This window comes from Fukomys damarensis, unplaced genomic scaffold (genome assembly GCF_012274545.1).
Source record: "Fukomys damarensis isolate Sample0158 unplaced genomic scaffold, DMR_v1.0_HiC HiC_scaffold_30, whole genome shotgun sequence".
NCBI lineage: Eukaryota > Metazoa > Chordata > Mammalia > Rodentia > Bathyergidae > Fukomys > Fukomys damarensis.
The window spans coordinates 1,166,656-1,186,065 of NW_022900942.1; the positions used below are offsets into that span (position 1 = coordinate 1,166,656).

Consider the following 19,410-nt stretch of genomic DNA (forward strand, 5'->3'; position numbering starts at 1 on the left):
TTCAATTGCTTTTTTCAGAGGGTTGTCATTCTCTTTTTGTTTCCTGTATTAGATTAATTCCTAGATATTTCATTTTTAGATGCTATTGTGAAAGGGATTGTTTACCTAATTTCACTATCAGTGAAGCTGTTCTTTTTGTACAAGAAGGCTATCGTTTTTTTTGTGTTGACATTGTATACAGTACATTACTGAATCCACCAATTAAATCTAGAATTCATTTGGTGGAATGTTTTGGGTCTTCTATGTAGAGTAACATTGTCAGTAAGTAATGACAGTTTAACTTCTTCCTTTCCTATCTTTATTACTTTTATTTCTTTCTCATTTCTAATTGCTGTGGCTAACAATTCCAAAACTAAATTGAACAGGAATGGTGATAGTGGACAACCTTGTGTTGTTCCTGATTTTTAGCATGAAAATTCTCAAATTTTTATCATTTAATATGATCTTGGTTGTTGATTTTTCATAAATAGCACTCATCAGGTTGACATAAAGACCATCTATCCTATTTTCTGCAGGGCTTTCATCATGAATAGTTGCTGAATTTTGTCTAATGTGGTGGGGCACAAGAGGACAAGTGGCTGAAGTGCTGACCCTGGGCCCCAGAATGCTGGTTCTCACTGGGACACAGAAGTCCTGAAGACAGCATTCTGGAGCCAAACCCTTTGACCTAAAACAACCCCATGAACTCTGTGTTTGCTCTTGTTCCCCTTTTACACTTCTGGTCATCAACATATGTTGTCTTATCTTGATGTTATATTCTTAGCTTAAATAATGTATATCTGCCTGTCGCTTCATACGACTGATTCTTTATCTTACCCATGCCTCCTTGTGATTGGGATTGCTTACCAATGGCTGAGATCATGCCTGTGGTTTGGCCTTAAAACTAGTACATAACACCCTGTGTTAGAAATAAACTTTGCTAAGTTATCACCCCGGCTTGGACTCAGAGCCATCTCTGCTGTGCAGTCCAGCCCGAACTACAGGCCTCCTATGGACCCGTGCCATTTCCATCAGGCACAACTGATTGACTCTGACACAGTTCCAGGAGGGTAGCCGCGTGGTTTCCCCCATCCCCTGGCCATTACATCCCCTAACTGACCCAGTCCTTGGACACACTGCAGAGGCATGGTGGGCTATAAAGGGCGGTGATTGATCATATTATGTTCCTGATTGTATCTATAGGGATAAAGGACAGGGATTCATTTGATGAGTTGCTTTCTCAATTATGAAAACAAGAATGTCTATAAGTCATTAGAGAATCAAAGAGTGAGACGCAACAATATCAGGAAGATTAAATGACTCAGAAATAGAATCAAGGGCAACCCAACAGTAAAAATAAAGATTAGAAAACACTTAAGCAAGCCATAAAAACAGACTTCATGCCCACCAATCAGTAGCATAAGAAACTGTAGTAACTATACAAACACATGGAAATTGAACAACACTCTCCTGAACAATCAATTGATCACAGAGAAAATTAAAGAAGAAATCAAACACTTTTTACAAATAAATGAAAATGCCAATACAACATACAGGAATCTATGGGACACAATGAAATCAGTTCTACATGGAAAAGTCATAGCACTGAATGCCCACATTAGGAAAACAGAGCAAGCTCAGATAAACAACCTAACAATGACTCATAGACTCCTAGAAAAACAAGAGCAAGAAAAACCCAAAGCTCAAACAAGACAGGAAATTGTAAGTTTAGAGCAGAAATCGGTGCAGTGGAAACTAACAAAACTGATACAAAAAATAATTGAATCAAAGAGTCGGTTTTTTGAAAGAATAAATAAAATTGATAAAACTTTAGCAAACCTTATCAAAAAAGGAAAGAAAAGGCTCAGATTCATGCAATCGGGAATGAAAAAGTCACAACAGATCCCACAGAAATCCAGAGGATCATTAATACATACTATGAGAACCTGCACTCTAATAAAATGGAAAACCCAGATGAAATGGACAGATTCCTAGATGCTTATGAATTACCAAAGTTGAACAAAGAAGATAAAAACATTTTAAAAACCCCAATCACAATCAGTGAAATTGAAAATGTAATTAAAAACTTACCAACATAGAAAAGCCCAGATCCTGATGGATTCAATGCTGAAATTTACAAGACATTTAGAGAAGATCCACTGCCATTACTCTTCAGACTTTTCAATGAAATTGAAAGAGAAGCAATACTTCAAAATTCCTTCCTGGAAGCAAATATCACTTTGATTCCCAAACGTAGGAAAGAAGCAACTAAAGAGAACTATAGGCCAATATTTTTAATGAATATAGATGCATAAGTCCTGAATAAGATACAGCAAACAGAATACAGAGGATCATCAAGAAGATCACACATCCTGACCAAGTCGGATTTATTCCAAGTAAATATATGAAAAAGTGCTCCACATCACTGGTCATTGGAGAGATGCAGATGAAAACAACACTGAGATTCTACCTCACCCCACAAAGAATGGCTGCTATCAAGAAATCACACAATAACAAATGTTGGCACATTTGTGGGGAGAAAGGAACCCTTCTCAATTGTTGGTGGGAGTGCAGACTGGTGCAACCACTATGGAAGTCAATATGGAGATACCTAAAAAAACTAGGATTAGAGGTTCCATTTGACCTAGCTATCCCTCTGTTGGGTATCTTTCCAAAAGTATTAAAAGAATCATACTAGTGATATATGTACACCGATGTTTATAGCAGAACAGTTTGTAATAGGTAAAACTTAGAAACAGCTCATCTGCCCATCAGTTGGAAACTAGATAAAGAAGAAGTGGTTTTTCTACAAAATGGAATACTACTCAGCCATAAAGAATGAGAAAGTAGATTCATTCATAGGTAAATGGGTACATTTTGAGGATATACTCCTAAGTGAAATAAATAAGTCACAAATATGCAAATACTGAATAGTTTCTCTGGTGTGAAAAACTGAAATAGTAGTCAAGATCCTAACAGGACCATCAGTAATATGAAATAGGAAGAAACGGACCAAAGGTGTAGGGACAGTGAGAAGGATAGGGTAATGGGAACAATGGAAAAGGGGAAAAATATGAGAAAATTTAAAAATGGAATTAAAGTGTTTGAAGGTGGGAGGGGAGGAGGGCGTGTAGGGAGGGGTGGGAGAAGGGTAAAAATTAGAACGAAGACCTGGCATGTAAAGGTAAAAGTTCCCTGTAATGAATGTATCTGTACTGTCTAGCTAGAATGTACCAATAAATTCAATTTAAAAGAAAAAATAATAAATAAACTTTGCCATTAGCCATCAGCTTTTGGTCATTCATTGTGTCCGTGGTCCTCTCGCTGATTCCTCTCCTCTAGAAGCAGACCTCAGCATAATGCTTTTTCTGCCTCCACTGCGATACAGTTTTATCCTTGATTCAATTAATATACTGTATTACATTTATTGATTTTTTTTTGCTGAACCATCCTTGCAACTCTGGCATAAATCCAACTCAGTCAGGATTCATGATGTTCTTGATGATCCTAGGTATTCTGTTTGCTAGTAACTTGATTTACATATGTTGAACCATCCTTGCATCCCTGCAGTGAATCCAATTGTTCAGGGTGTATGATCTTCTAGATGACCTTCTATATGTTGTTTGCTAGTATCTTATTGAGGATTTTTGCATCTATGTTCATTATAGAGAATGATCTGTAGTTTTCTGTTTTGATGGGTCTTTTCCTGGTTTTAGAATCAAAGCAACCCTGGTTTCCAAGAATAAATTTGGAAGTATTGCTTTCCTTTCTAATTCACTGAAAAGTTTAAAGAGTAGTGGCAATAGTTCTTCTCTAAATGTCTTATAGAATTAATCAGTGGATCTGGGATCTTCTTTGTTGGTAATGTTTTAATTACAATTTCTATTTCACTGATTGCAATTGCAATTGAGGCATTTAGTATGTTTTTTTATCTTCTTTGTTCAACTTCTTTGGTAATTCATATGTATCTTGAGGTATATCCACTTCTTGTGTGTTCTCCATTTCATTAGAGGACATGTTCTCAAAGTAAGTATTGATGATCCTCTGGATTTCTGTTGGATCTGTTGTGACTTCACAATTTTCATTCTTAATTATGTGAATTTGAGTCTTTTCTTTCCATTTTTTGATAACTTTTGCTAAGAGTTTATCAATTTTATTTATTCTTTTGCAAAACCAAGTCTTCAATTCATTAATTTTTGTATCATTCTCTTAGCCACAGTTGAATTAATTTCTGCTCTGATTTTATTAATTTTCTCTCTTACATCATCTTTGTTTTTTTTTTTTTTTGCTCTTCTTTTGGCAGGAGCTTAATATTCACCATTAGGCTGTATATTTGAGCTTGCTGCATTTTCCTACCATGGAAATTCACAGCAATGTATTTCTCACATAAAACTGCTTTCATTTTGTCTCATATATTCCTGTATGTTGTACTGGCATTATCATTAAAATGTAAAAACTGTCTCAGTTCTTCTTTACTTTCATCTGTGACCCATTAGTTGTTTAGGAGAGTGTTATTCAATTTCCACATGTTTGTTTATTTCTTACACTTTCTTATGCTACTTTTCTCCAGTTTAGTTGCACTATGGACCAATAACATACATGGGGTAACTTCAACTTCTTTGCATCTACTGAAACATGTTTTATGAGTTAGTATGTGGTCTATTTTGGAAAATGACCCATGCACTATATGCACAGAGGCCATAATTCACTAAATTGATCCACTTGATTACACACTCTAAGGACAATCTATTATTACTTATGAAAGAAGAGGAAGAGAAAATGAATGTCCACAAATGTTTGGGGACTCTACTCAGGAGGAAACTTACCTATAGTACATATTTCTTGAATTTCTTTTTCTTTTTTTGTTTTAATTAAGTTTATTGATACATTTTAGATATACAGTACAGTTAAATTCATTATTGGGATCCTGTACCTTTACATGACAGGTCTTGGTTCTAATTTTTCCCCTTGTCCCTACCCTCCCTTCACCTCCTCCTCCCCTCCCCATTTACAAACACTTTATTTTCATTTTTTTCATTTAATCATATTTTTTTCTTTTCCCTTATTCCTTTTTCCCTACCCTTCCCACTTTCCCTACACTTTTAGCCCATTTGCTTAATAATTCACTTCAATTATTATTTAAGTTTTTATTAAGATATATTTACATTTTAAAAAGAGTTTATAATTAAGTGCTTTATTTACATTTATACTGTTGTATATCAATAACCCACACCAAATCCACAAAATTTTCATCTTCCCAAACTGAATCTGCCTACCCATTATTAAAAACATTCTCATTTTTCTCACCCTTAACACTGGCTACCATAATTTTATCAAATATGATGAGAATTTAAAGCCATTATAATTCAAAATAAAGTAAGGAGGAAGAATTTAGAGGTCTATATATTTAGCTTTTTTCACTTTTTGCATAGGTTTCCAATATATATAATTTATATTCATCTTTGGTAATTGCTAAAATATACAGATAATATTGTAATGGATTTTAATTTCCCTTTCCATCCTAATCACTCCCTCTCTTCCCATTTCCATTTCTCCTTCCCATCTCCACAAAAGTCCACTTCCCTCTATTCTATTATCTCTCTTTTAGTTTGCTTTTTGAGTCCTTAATATTTTGGATTTTCATATGAGCCTACATTAAACTCCTTGTCTCAGAACGGAAATTTGAATGTACTAAGTCTTTTTGAGTCAGGTTTAATATTGTTGTTTCTCAGGCTGTAGATGAAGGATTCAGCATAGGAGTGATCATGTTGTAATGACTAAGGCCACTAAATTTTTTCCTAGGTATTGTGAACAGATCCAAATCATGCTACAGAGTAAGGTTTGCTCCATTAAATGAGCAAAATCCTGATGTGTGAGCCTTATAGTTAGAGAAGATTTATATTTCCCATGTGAGTATGGTATTCTCAGTATGGAAGAAATAATAGATAAAATTATCCTGAGAAGCAAAAAGCAAATAAACCAAATATACATGGCTGGTGAATACATAACCATGTTACTGGGATGTTGTCAAAACAGTAAGGAATAAGAACTCGTGTAGGATCACAGAAGCAATTGGATAATTCCAGATCCTTGAAGTAGGTAAATTACACAGCAAAAATAGTATAGCAGAGAGCCAAAAGACTAAACAAAATAGACAACAAAACAAAGCCAAAGAGGAAAGGGTTCATGATGGCTGAGTACTTTAGGCGGAGACAGATGACCATGAGCTCATCATAGGACTGTGCAATAAGAACCATGTCATCCACATGTCCAGAAAGGACATAAATTGGAATCTGTGTCACATGATCCATGTATAGGAGGATGCTTCTGTCATGGAAATGATCCACAGTCATTTTTGAGACTACTGTGAGTATGAAACAGGCATCATCCCAGGACAGATGGGAGAGGAAGAAATACATGGTGGTGTGGAGTTGGGAATTGGAGCTCACAGCCAGGATGATGACAATGTAAAATAGGATAGCTGTAGGTCTGGATTTCTGAGTGATTTATGTGTAGGAATTCTGAGACACATTTTACATTGTATTCTTCTACATTGCTTCAACACATTTTGAAATAGAAAGGAGGTTGAGGAGAAGGCAGCAAATATTTTGCAACCAGGACTCTGGATGTATTTTCAAGTTAAGTAGTCAGTAGGGTTATATTCACATTTTAGAGCAATCAACCTTCAAAGATATTTCTCAGTTGTGACAAACCCATGAAATTTGAGGTATGGATGTCTCTTCGGGGTTTCATTCTCTAGTATACTTCTCCTGCAAAGGAATTTAGTGGGTAGATTTTTCTCACAATTTCCATGTCAGTGTTGATTTGTGTATCCACAATAAGGTCTCTGAAAAACTTATTAAAATGAGCCAAAACTCATCTTAGTAGTCTATAACACAACACCTACTGTCCCTGCAATAGACTAATTTATGAGATGTGCATTTCAGTCTCTCTGTGAAATACATGCAGCTACTTCAAATTTTTTAGCTGATACACCACTTAAACAGAAAAGAGGACATGACTAAACTTGCTGTTTTTTTAATACAATCTTTTCAAAATTCTTATGCTCCACTCTTTATTGTGCAAGTGAGAATTCCAAAAATACAGACATAAAATAATTGTTTGAATTCTAACAATTAATGCACGCAAGAGCAATTTTACATTAATCACATTTCCCATAAAAAGCTAGTCTTTTTCTACTACATTATCTCACATTCAATAAATACACTTTAAAATATCTGCATGTATGTCTAACTACAATTCTTTCCTCCAAGACCTGTCATACAAAGGCACAAGATCCCAATAATGAATGTAACTGTACTGTATACCTAAAATGTACCAATAACTTCAATGAGGAAAAAAAACAATTCTTTCCTGATTGCTGACCATGAAATTTCAACTTGTGTGTGGGATGGTATTTCCAATTGACTCTGGTAGACAGTACTTTGGGATGGGAGCCTTAAAATGGAATCTTCAGTGCCCCGTCATGAACCTGCTCTCTACTCATAGTAAATGTCAAACTTTCCATCTCAATGGAATCATATTCCGTGGTGAAAACAGAGAAACACCCATGGGTGTGCATTTAAGTAAAGGTTTAAAATTAAATATTTAGTCATTACCACCTTTTTCAAATAAAATATTCTATCAATTTGAAACTAGCAATATTACTGATGAATCCAGTTTTAAGCATCATTGGAGCTGGATCAATGTGAAGTTATGTATATCCTTCAGGTTGATTCCCATGTAGTTTAACTCCACATTCTCTCTATGTAATTTTTTCTGTTTTTATGTCATGAAAATTATTATGCTATGATCTCTGACTTATTGTGTATGAGATGTTGTAAGTGCACTCTGGCCCAGGCATACATGAAAGGGACATAGTTAGGAGATTAGGAGATTTTGTTGCTAAGGAATATTTATAAAATTATTTCTTAAATATCAGATAATATAGTAGATGATAATTGATTTTTAAATGGGATAAAATGTGATTAGTAATAAAACTTCTCATGCATCAATTCTTGGAATTTGAACAACTATTCTCTACACCTATAATTTCTGGAATTCTTACTTGCATCATATAGAGAGAGTAACAAGAATTTTGAAATGAGTGTAATAATAGTAAAACACAATTCAAACCATGTATTTTTTCTTTTGATGTAGGTATCTGTAGTTCTATTGAACAATATTCAGTCAAAAAGAATACCAGTTCTGTGGAAGTCACATTGATTATGCTATATTTTTTAAACCAGTGAAAATCCCAACAATATTTCACAGTGAATTTATTGTTTAGGCTTTCCTGTGCTAGGCATGATACAGATCATGATAACAGATCAGTATGTTATAGGTACTGTCATCCACCTTTTTGTTCTTATCATTACATTGACAATCCCTTTAGACTGCTTAGGAAACTGTTTACAAGGGCTCAGCTTCTGCTATTTTCAGTGAGATATCTTTGAGAAGTAGAAGCAAAGAATGTGGAAAGCAAATTTTAAATGAGTTTTGCAGTACATTTGCCACAATCAAATAGATGATGCTTCACAATTGTGTTACTGCAAGCATTGACTACTATAATCTCCCCATCTGGCTATCAAAGCAGTCATGTTCATTCTTTATTTGAATTAACTATAATTCCAAAAGTCTTTTTCATATCACTGACCTCCCTCTGCCATCACTAGTTTATGCCACTTTTCTGCTGTGTCATGACCAGTGAATACAGATCCCAAGAAAATCCCTCAAATCTTGCTGAGCACTGATGGATCAGTCACAGCCGTCAGGATTTATATGAATAAAAAGTCAGTTAAGAACTTTCTGATGCAGCCATCAATGGAATAGGAAGCACAGATGTAGATATGAAGGAGACTATATTGCAATAATGAAATGAAGTGCTAGGGCTGGGGATCTAGCTCAGTGGTTCTGCTGCTTACCTGGCAAGCACAAGGACCTGAGTTTGATTCCTAGTACCAAAAAATAAAAAATAAAAAAAAAACTAAAATGAAATGCTAGAGGGACAGACTTATTCTTAATTATTACATGATCATGAAGCATAATATTAAGATCTCAGAATTGTTCAAATTTGTACTTATTCTCCAGTACCTCAGAACTTCATAACACTGAAGAAGAAAGGAGACAAAATTAAATATAATATCCACAAGTGGATCTGATGTTCCACCATAGTTAGTAAGAATCTTTGTTTTATTAACTTACTACAATTTTATCATTTTTAAAAGGATTCATATTCTCTTTATTTTAATTTTTGTATGATAAAAGATACACAATGGAAACTTACCTTTTATCCATATTAAGTACACACTTAAGTGCCATTAATTACATGTTTTAAAACCATCAACATCATCAATATCTAAAATTGTTATATTGATTAAATTTATTGGTACATTTTAGGTATACAATATGATTACATTCATCATTGTAACTATACAGATATATCTTATTTTTCTCATTCCCCTTCCCTCCCTTCAGACATTCTACCTCTCCCTATTTAGAAAAGCTTTGTTTGTTTTTTATTTCTCATTTTTCTTTCCTTTCTTTCCTTCCCCTCACCCTTCCTCCCTAGTTCCTTTTCCCCTTTCAATATTTTTGATGTTCATAAATTGAAAATTGAAAACTCAATACTCCTTCTGTATCAAGCAACCCAGAGAACATAAGACTCCACAGTGAATCTGGGTGTCCATAATCATCTTCAGGACCATGATAAAAATAAAACAGATGTCAGCTGAGGATTGATGGACAGGAAAGGGAATAGAGTCGCAGATTTGGAACCAGAGCCTATAGCGAGGATGAGGAGTGTTCCCAAGTCTCACAACCAGAGATATAGGCAGAAACAGTAAAAATAGGAAGAACTGCAATATTTGATCCTCCAAGAATCACATGACATGCACTTAAGAAACATTTATAAGTGTTTGTGTTTCTGTATTGTTTTCATGTTTTTTAAATAGAAAGATGGTGGTAAAATAGAGTCCCAGCATTCTGAACACATTTGGACTTCAACATATTCACATTCAAGAATTCAGATTTGGCTTCTAAAATGTGTAGCAGTGCTTTTCAGTTCTATCAAATACAATTATCCTAGACTTTTCCATTGTAAGTCCCTCTGCTATTCACTACCTTTTATACACAGCCATGTCATAAACATTTAGGTGAACTATAGTAAAAGACCAAGAACATAGAATCTGAAAAAGAAAAGCATTCATTGTTTTCTGATTTTACTCCTACTGAAAAAAATCCTAAAGTGTTTCAGGAATGTTCTATAAACCTACAGACAAGAGAAAACATCTGTAGTTCTCTTTTTTTTGGTTGAGATTTTCCCTGATTTTGGAATCAAAGTAACAGTTGCTGACAGTAAGGAATTTGGAAGTATTGCTTCCCTTTAAAAATTCTTTGAAAAATTGAAAGAGTAGTGTCAATAGTTCCTCATGAAATGTCTTGTAGAATTGAGCATTGAAGCCATCAAACCCAGGCTGTTATACCTTGGTAAATTTTTAATTACATATTCAATTTTGTTGATTGATATAGTTTTTAGAATTTTAGATTTTCTTTGCTCAAATTTCTTTAATTAATTTTATTGGTACATTTAATTTATGCAACATAATGAAATTCAATGATAGAAATTTGTACCTTTACATAATCTATTTCATTCTTATTTTTTCCCAATTCCCCTTCCCTCTATTCAACCACTCCCTTCCTATCTACAAAGACTGATTCCATTATTTTTCATTATCTTATACTAATATCATATTAATTTGTTCATTAAGTTTAATTACATTATCAATTTCACTGATTGATATTGGGTTGTTTCAAATTTTTAGGTCATCTTTATTCATCTTTGCTAATTCTTATGTACCTAGAAATCTGCCTATTTTGTCTGTGCTTTCTTTTTGGTGTATAACTTCTCAAAGTAGGTACTTATCATCCTCTGCATTTCTGTATGTGATACTTTTACCATTTTCATTCTTAATTGCATGGATTTGGGCCTTTTTTTTAGAAGTTTGACAATGGAATTGTCAATTTTGTTTATTCTTTCAAAGAAGCAAATCTCTGATGCATTGTTTTTTTTTGTATCACTGTCAGTCTCAATTGAATTGATTTCTGCTCTGATCATTATAATTTAGTGGCTTTTATGAATTTTGCATTTGTCTCACTCTTCTTCTTTTAGAAATTTGAGGTTCAGCATTAGGTTGTTTATTTGATCTCACTCTGTTTTCCAAATATGAGTATTCACTGCTATAAATTTTCCTCACAAGACTGCTTTCATTGTGTCCAATAAACCTGACATGTTGCATTGGCATTGTCATTTAATTATAGAAACTGTCTAATTTCTTCTGTGACTCATTTGTTGTTCAAGAGTGTATTGCTCAATTTTCATGTGTTTATGAAATTTTTGTGGTTTCTTTTGCTATAGATCTCCACTTTCATCATACTATAATCTTATAATATACAGAGGGTAAATTGATTTCCTTTGTGTTTACTCAAACGTACTCTATGAACAATTATGTGGTCTGTTGTGGAGAATGACTCATGTGCCACTGAAAATAATGTGTATTGTGAGATTGTGCTGTGGAGTACTTTGTAAGCATCTGCTAATTACATTTGTTCAAGAGTTTGGTTGAATTTTATTATTTCATTATTTTTATCTAACTATTTTATCTATTTGTGACAGTGGGATATTCAGGGCCCCCACTTCTAGCGTATTAGTGCTTATTTGAATTATCATATCTGTAATATCTGTTTTACATAGTTGGGTGCACTAGCATTAATTCATATATATTTATGATTGTCATCTCTTAATCTTGGATTGTTTCCTTTACAAGGATGTAGTGACCTTCTTTGTCTCTTTAGCATTGTTTTGAAATACATTTTATCTACAAATAGGATACCTGCTCCTTTTTTGTGAGGGAATATTATTGCAATGAGTATTCTTTTCCACCTTTATGTTTTAGTATATTAGGTACTTTATTTTTTATGAGTTTATTTTAAATAAAGTGTGTTTCTGGCATAAAGCATATTGTTGGGTTTTGCTTCTTGAGACAGTCTATTTCTTTTGATTGTTGAATTGAGACCATTAAAATCAATGATTATAACTCATATGTATTGTCTTATTCTTGTCATGACATTTTCTTGTTTGATTCTCTCCCTTTGAATTTAACTTCTAGTATTTCCTGATTGACTCATTATTTTGTGTTTTGTGGGGCTGTGATGATCGTTGTTTTTTCCTAGGACATTGATTCAACTTTTTGGAGTGCTGGTTTGGAACTCATGAATTTCTCAGGTGTTCTCTGTCACGAAGGTACTTTATTCCTTCATCAATTTTCAAAGATAATTTTGCAGGCTAGATCAACCTGGATTGGAGATTGTTTTCTTTTCTTTTTCTTTTTTACTTTTATTGAGTTTATTGGTACATTTTAGCTGTACAGTACAGTTATATTCATTATGGGATCTTGTACTTTTACATGATAGGTGGTCTTGGTTCTCATTTTTCCCCTTGTTCCTGCCTTCCCTTCACCCCTTCCTCCTCTTCCCATTAGATTTGAGAGGTTGTTTTCTTTTAGAGTTTAAAATACTTCACTCCAGTCTTATCATGACTTGAGGGTTTTTGTTGAGAAGTCTGCTATGATTCTGATGGGCTTTCCTTTACAAGGAACTTGTTTGTTTTTTCTAACTACTTCTTGTATTTTTTTCCCTGTTGGAATCTTGACTATTATACACCTATGGGTAGATGTTTTGATCATGGCTAGTTGGAGTCCTACATGCCTCAATTATCTATATGATAAAAAATTTTCTCCTCCTTGGGATATGTTCTGTCATTACATCAGTGAAAATTATTTTTATGCCATTTGTAACATTTCCTTTTTCTTCAATGACTCCCATCAGCCTTATTTTATTCTTCTTTGCAATATCTTACAGCTGCCAGGATACCTTTCTCATCATCCCTTGCTATTTTTATGAAAATATTTTTTACTGGTCACTAACTATAGTCCTGCCTTCTATATTTGGTATTCTGTTCTCATATTGGGTCATTCTGCTGCAGAAACTTCCAATGGGGTTTCTAATCTCCTGAATTTGTTTTTATTTTACGGATTGAATTTCTTCATTCTTCTGGCAATCTATCATGTTCCTCAGTGCCTCCATTTTTAAAATCTGTTTCTGCTCTTGAGTTATTAATCACGTCTTTCACTTTGGACACAATCTCTCTAGTTTTCTAAGAAATATTTTCTAATTTTACTCTTTCAGATCCTCTTTTCTTGCCATTTCAGGGAATCCAAATGGCTGAGTTTCACATTGCCCTTCGGTGTTGGCCTTTGGTGCTCTAGAAGTCTGTATTTTTGTCTTGTTTATGTTTCTTCCAATTTCAACTGATGCAGTCTGCTGTACCTTTATTGTGGTGACTGCACTTCCAGTGGGCTTCAATTCTCAAAAAGCCAAAGAGGCCTCCTTTCTGCTGTTCAACCATGTGCCAATTCCTGGGTTCAAAATGATTGCCTTCTATATACCCTTGCTTCTGGATGGGTTTCTTGTTGGCACCTGAGTGCAGCTATAGGTGATATATGGGTGGGCCTCTGGCTGGGGCCTGCTGCATAGCTGTTGAAAGTATGGGCCCTTGGCTGGACCTGTGCACCCTGAAAGCTGTTGTCTGATTGGGCTTTTGCCTGAGGTCTCTGGGCATTTGTCCATGGTGTCTGGGCAGGTCTGATGCTCTAGCCTGTATATCTGCACTGCTGCTGTCTGGGTGAGTTTCTGCTTGGGCCCTGCATGCCCATAATACTGATTCCAGGCAGGATTTTGGCTGGGGTCTGTGTGATCTTACTGATGGCATCTAGGCATGAAAGATTTATTTTGACTCTCACTTTGTAGTGGTTTCAGAGCAGTGAGCTGGCTCTGAGGCAGAACAAGAATGGCAGAAGCAACTAGGCAGAGGAAAACAAGTTGTGTTCAAGGGAGGAGGTGTATGGTAGATCTCCCTTCCTGACCACAGTGACCCCACCTCTTCCAAACAAAGTCAACCACCTAAGAGCAAGTCAGCCATGATGACTCCATAATCCAATCTCATTTCAAAACATGCACTTTTGAGTTCATGAAGCTTTGAGGAGGGCATTCAGATATAAATCTCAAGTACTGCTGTCTGTCTATTATATTTTCTTTTATTTATTTAAAGGTATGAAGAGAAGGAACAGAATGTAAAAAGAATTAAGATGTGTTGTGAAAAAAAACTAACACTACAGGTGAATTTTAATGATATGTATAACAAACATACTAAAAAGAATAATACAAAATAATAAAAATAAGTAAGGTAAACATTATGAGTAGTAAAACATAGCAGCCATAGTAGAGTGGTTATTAAATAATCCATAAATCTTCCAATGTTTTAAGGCTGTTTATCACAGTAGATTTTTTTCTAGGATTGCATCACTGCAGAAATTACACTTTGTTTAAAGTGAGTTTTGTGATTTCGAAATCAAATTAAAGAATAAAAGTATCTACTTCAAGGAAATAGACTTATCTCACTCTATGCTACCTGAATAGTTCCAAAATTTAAAATAAATTATTCCATTCAGCATCCTGTTTTGCACCCCCGAGAGGGCAGAAATGTTTGGATAATGAAAAGGTAGTAGACTAATTTACTTAATTAGGAGCTCTGAGAATTCAAACCCTGAAATGCTACAAACTATAAACTCATTCCTGTGGCACACCCCAGAAATTCTCTGATCTCAGCATCTGTGAAAACATAAAGGGGCCTCCTAGGGACAGATCATGGAGGAAAACCACTGGAGAAAATCACGTGTGCTACTGAGGGCAGGTGGTGTTTGAAATGTGACACAAGGTGGGTATTGGGCTTTTCCTCTAGAATAATGATGCTGAGAAATCATAATATTGCTTTAGCCTGTGAAGGTGATGTGTCTGTATTTGAAGGAAATTTAGTTTCTATTGACACTTGTCATTTTCACACATTCAGATTCCTTTTCTCCTTCTGAATGCTAGAGTCTTTTTCCAATATGAATTATTTTCTAGAATATTTTATGGAATTATTTGCTCTTAATTTTAAGTTGTGCCTTTCTGTTATATTTCCTTCATTCAAACATTTATTCATAAGCCATTGAAACCCTATTCTGAATAAGGTATTTTCTATTTATTTTGTTCAAGGTGGAGTTATTTCTCTATTTTCCAAGGCAGATTCTACATCCTCAAAGCCTTTATTCATTGCATGTTACTGGGGTTATCATTTTATCGTTCTATTCATAATAACATACAAATACGATAATTTTTTCTGATATTTAATAACTATTTTAAAACCCTTTTATCATATTCCTGAGCCATTTTCATATTGAGTAAAATACTGAATTATTATTGTTTCAGATATTGTTTTGGTGTTTTCATTAAATTAACACAAATATTCTAGTGTTTTCATTTAATATTTCCTCCAGGCTCTGTTTGGAGAATAACCATCGTCTATTGAGCTAGCAAATTTTTTTTTAATTTGTTTGTTTACTCAGTCTTCGTGCTGCGTACTAATCACATTAATGCCTGTTAAATTTACTGAAGCTTGATTTCATATTGTAGCTATGTCTGGGAATTTTATTCATTGATATATTTAGTGATAAATCATATTAACCATCATCCTTGTGTTAAGAAACCTTCCTTCCATTCATACAATTGTTTTTCCTCACTCATAATTTGTTACTCTTTTAAAATAGCTGTGGCTGGATTTTACTACTCAGTTTTTGATTTATGTTTAGGCCTCTGATCATCTTGAGTATTTATTATTGCATTATAGCAATTATCATTTTGATATATATTAAATATAGGCATTTAACCGGAACAAATGGAACAGATTCCCTCTAAGTCCCAGGCAAGACAATGTTGATCAAAACATTTAAACCCTCAGTGCCACAAATAACAGAATATTCTCTTTTCCTATACTTACCTCAGTGTCTGATAAAGAAATCACAACTTCTGTTCCCACAACATTGACTACTACTTCTTTCCTCTCCTCCTCTGATTGGCAATGACACATCCCATCTCTCTGAGATTAAAATTGCTGCCTTAAGGAAGACTCTCCTATTCAACATGACAGAACAACTATGGTGGATGATGCTTTCTATCTTGAATTAATTAACATTCTCTAGTCATTCATAATACTGAGACTTCATGTCAGGCAGTATGTAAAAGTTCATTGCAAATTTTGCTTTAAAATTATACTCTTTACAGATAGTTTTATTTGTATAATTTTGTTGTGTTTTTTTTTAAACTAATCAGTGCATACTTTGACCATTACAGATACTAATAACACAATACATTCTGATTCCAGAGCATGGAAAAATAAGCACATTTTTATTTGATTTTTCTTATTTTCATCAGATATTTTTCTCTAATTTTATCTATGTAACCCACATACAGTTTTGTACTTGGGAGAATTTCCTGGAGATGTATTCTGTGAAAAAATAGTCACATTAATTATCTTTCATTACAAAAGCAGTATAGCATCCAAAAGCAGTGAGATGCCTGGTTTGTTTACAGTGATTAGAATTCCACTTATATCAGCTCCATAGACTGAAGGGAGATAGGTAAATGAAAGTTATCTGAAACATTTTCATTGAGGAGCAAAAAACAGAAGTTCATGTTTAGGAAGGGACCATTTTATTACATAAGCAATAATACACTTACATGAAGGCATTCAATTTTGCTTTTGCCCTAATGTGAAGTGAATATTTAATACTCCTACTGTAAATGTGATGTATTTGCACTTGAGTTTAATTTCTTTTCTGAATATCAAAAGTGTTTTAATTTCCAGCATTGTGATCCAGGAACTCTTACTGAATGGTCAAGTTTTTACATCACCCCTATTTATTCTGTGTTGCCCCAAAGTGAAACCTAACTGAAAACTAATCATTCTAGAAAACTGCTGATCAAAAATGAGAGCCTCAACAGCCCTGCCTTATCAGCATAAGGGAACAACTACTGGCCAAGAGAATAGTGGGATTTACTCTTCCTGATTCTGGGTATCATCATTAAAATAACCAATGCTCACTTTCTGGTTAGTTCTTATCTTGCAGGAGGCACTGGCCAGTTATACCTTGGCAGAGACATATCCAAAGCAACTATGATGAACAAGAGAAAATTGATAATATAACACGTTTTACTAATAATGTAAGAAGTTTTAATAAGTAATCATACTGTAACAAGTAGCTTTAATAACTGTCATTTATTAAGACTATTTATTAAGTCAGTTTTGAGCAAAGCAACATGTCAATTATTATGAATTTTAAAATGAAATTAATTGCAAATTGGCTGCAGGAGCCACTGTCATTGACTCAGTAGCAGGTGAAGGAGGTCAATCCAGAGGTGATAATGTTAAAGGTGACTGTCTGTCTTTCAGGTTCTATTAATTGAATGTTGCTATTTCTTCCTGCTCTGTAAGACAAACCAGTGACATGAAAGGAAAAAATCACACAGATGCATCACAATTTCTTCTGCTGGGCCTCACAGATGATCCTGTACTGCAGCCCTTTCTCTTTGGTCTGTTCCTGTCCATGTACCTGGTCACCGTGCTCGGGAATCTGCTCATCATACTGGCCATCAGCTTTGACTCCCACCTCCATACTCCGATGTACTTCTTCCTCTCCAACCTGTCCTTTGTGGACATCTGTTTCACCTCCACCACCATCCCAAAGATGCTGGTGAACATTCAGACATACAATAAAGGTATTACCTACACAGAGTGCTTCATTCAGGTGTATTTTTTTATGATTTTTGTGGGGATGGATAATTTCCTGCTGACAGTGATGGCTTATGACCGATTTGTGGCCATCTGCCATCCCCTGAAATACATGATCATCATGACACCTTGGCTATGTATCCTGCTCGTTCTGGTGTCCTGGATCATCATTTTCTTCTTTGCCCTTCTTCATATTCTCCTGCTGATGCAACTGAAATTCTCTATTGGAACTGAAATCCCACATTTCTTCTGTGAACTGGCTATACTTATTAAAGTGGCCACTTTAGATATCCTTGTCCATGTCAATATCATCATAATGTATGTGTCACTTATTCTGTCAGTTGTGTGTCCCACGACTGGGATTCTCTTCTCTTATTCTCAGATTTTATCCTCTTTAGTGAGGATGTCCTCCACTATAAGCAGGTATAGAGCATTTTCCACCTGTGGGTCTCACCTCTGTGTGGTCTCCTTGTTCTATGGAACAGGACTTGGGGTGTACCTCAGTTCAGCTGTGAACCATTCTTCCCATGAAAGCTCTGCTGCCTCTGTGATATACACTGTGGTGACCCCCATGCTGAACCCTTTCATCTACAGCCTGAGGAACAAGGATGTGAAGGATGCCCTGGGGAGACTTCTCAACAGAGCAGACTCTCATCCTTGATTATCCACTCACTTCCCAAACAGGGTGTCATTGTGTGAACTTAGGAATGCTGAGAATTTTTACATATTACATGCTGTTTTTTTCTGGAGTATATTCTGTGTCTAATTTCTTATATTTCCAAAGCACCAATAAGTGTTATTGAGTACTTTTGCATTTGTTTCCCTTAAATATCTTCCTTAGTACTTTTTTCTTTATACATGATTTATGAAGATTCACAGTTGTGACTAAGGGACATTTCTGAGACTTCAACATGATGGAAGACAAGCACATCAAGTGCTTGTCTGGTATTCTCAAAATATTGTATGGATACCAAAGTTCTTAAATGTATTTGTTTTGTTAATGTTCTTTTCTGGAGGATATAGAGTAAAAAGTAGCAAATCAATACGTTTCCCATATCAAGACTACACTTGACTCTTTATATGTATGAATATATAGTACTGATAATATTTATTTGAAATATTTCTCAAATTCACCAAATTTCTGAACAGAAGACTCAGACAAGTATGGACCCTAATTGGTATCTTACACTGATGACACGCTCCTTTGTTTGCTGTCCTACTTTTTCATAAAATCAATTATAATTTAAAATAATTATATTTTAATAATTTATATTATGTTTTAATATAATTTTAATAATTATATTAATTTAATAATAATTATACTATTAAAATATAAAATGATTATAATTTAAAAGTAGAAATCTTCCTTTGTATTCAAGCTTACACACTTTACTCATAATGATATAGTGCCTTGAGAATTCTTAAATACTCTGTGACTTGCCCTTATTCACATCTATTTCTGTCCTTCTTCCCTTCTTCTTTTTACCTTCCTTCCCATTCATCTTTATCTAATACTTTTCTTGCTTACCTTCCTTATTTCCTCTTTCCTTCTCCTTCTCCTTCCTTTGGACATTTATTTGAGGATGTCTACTGGCTGCATTTCTCTTTTCAGGAGGAGTAATATTGTAACGTGTATATCCACAAGCTGTTTATCCATTCACCAATTTCTGGACATGTGGATTAGTTCCATTTTTTGAATATTGTGA

At 34.5% G+C, this 19,410-nt stretch overlaps 1 protein-coding gene across 1 annotated transcript; it reads left to right on the forward strand.

Annotated features, from left to right (window-relative positions):
• The first annotated feature begins 17,420 nt into the window (after positions 1-17,420).
• Positions 17,421-18,365, forward strand: LOC104869883 (olfactory receptor 7D4). Its single transcript, XM_010635265.1, has one exon. The coding sequence runs from the start codon at positions 17,421-17,423 to the stop codon at positions 18,363-18,365; it is 945 nt and encodes a 314-aa protein (XP_010633567.1).
• Positions 18,366-19,410: the final 1,045 nt, after the last annotated feature.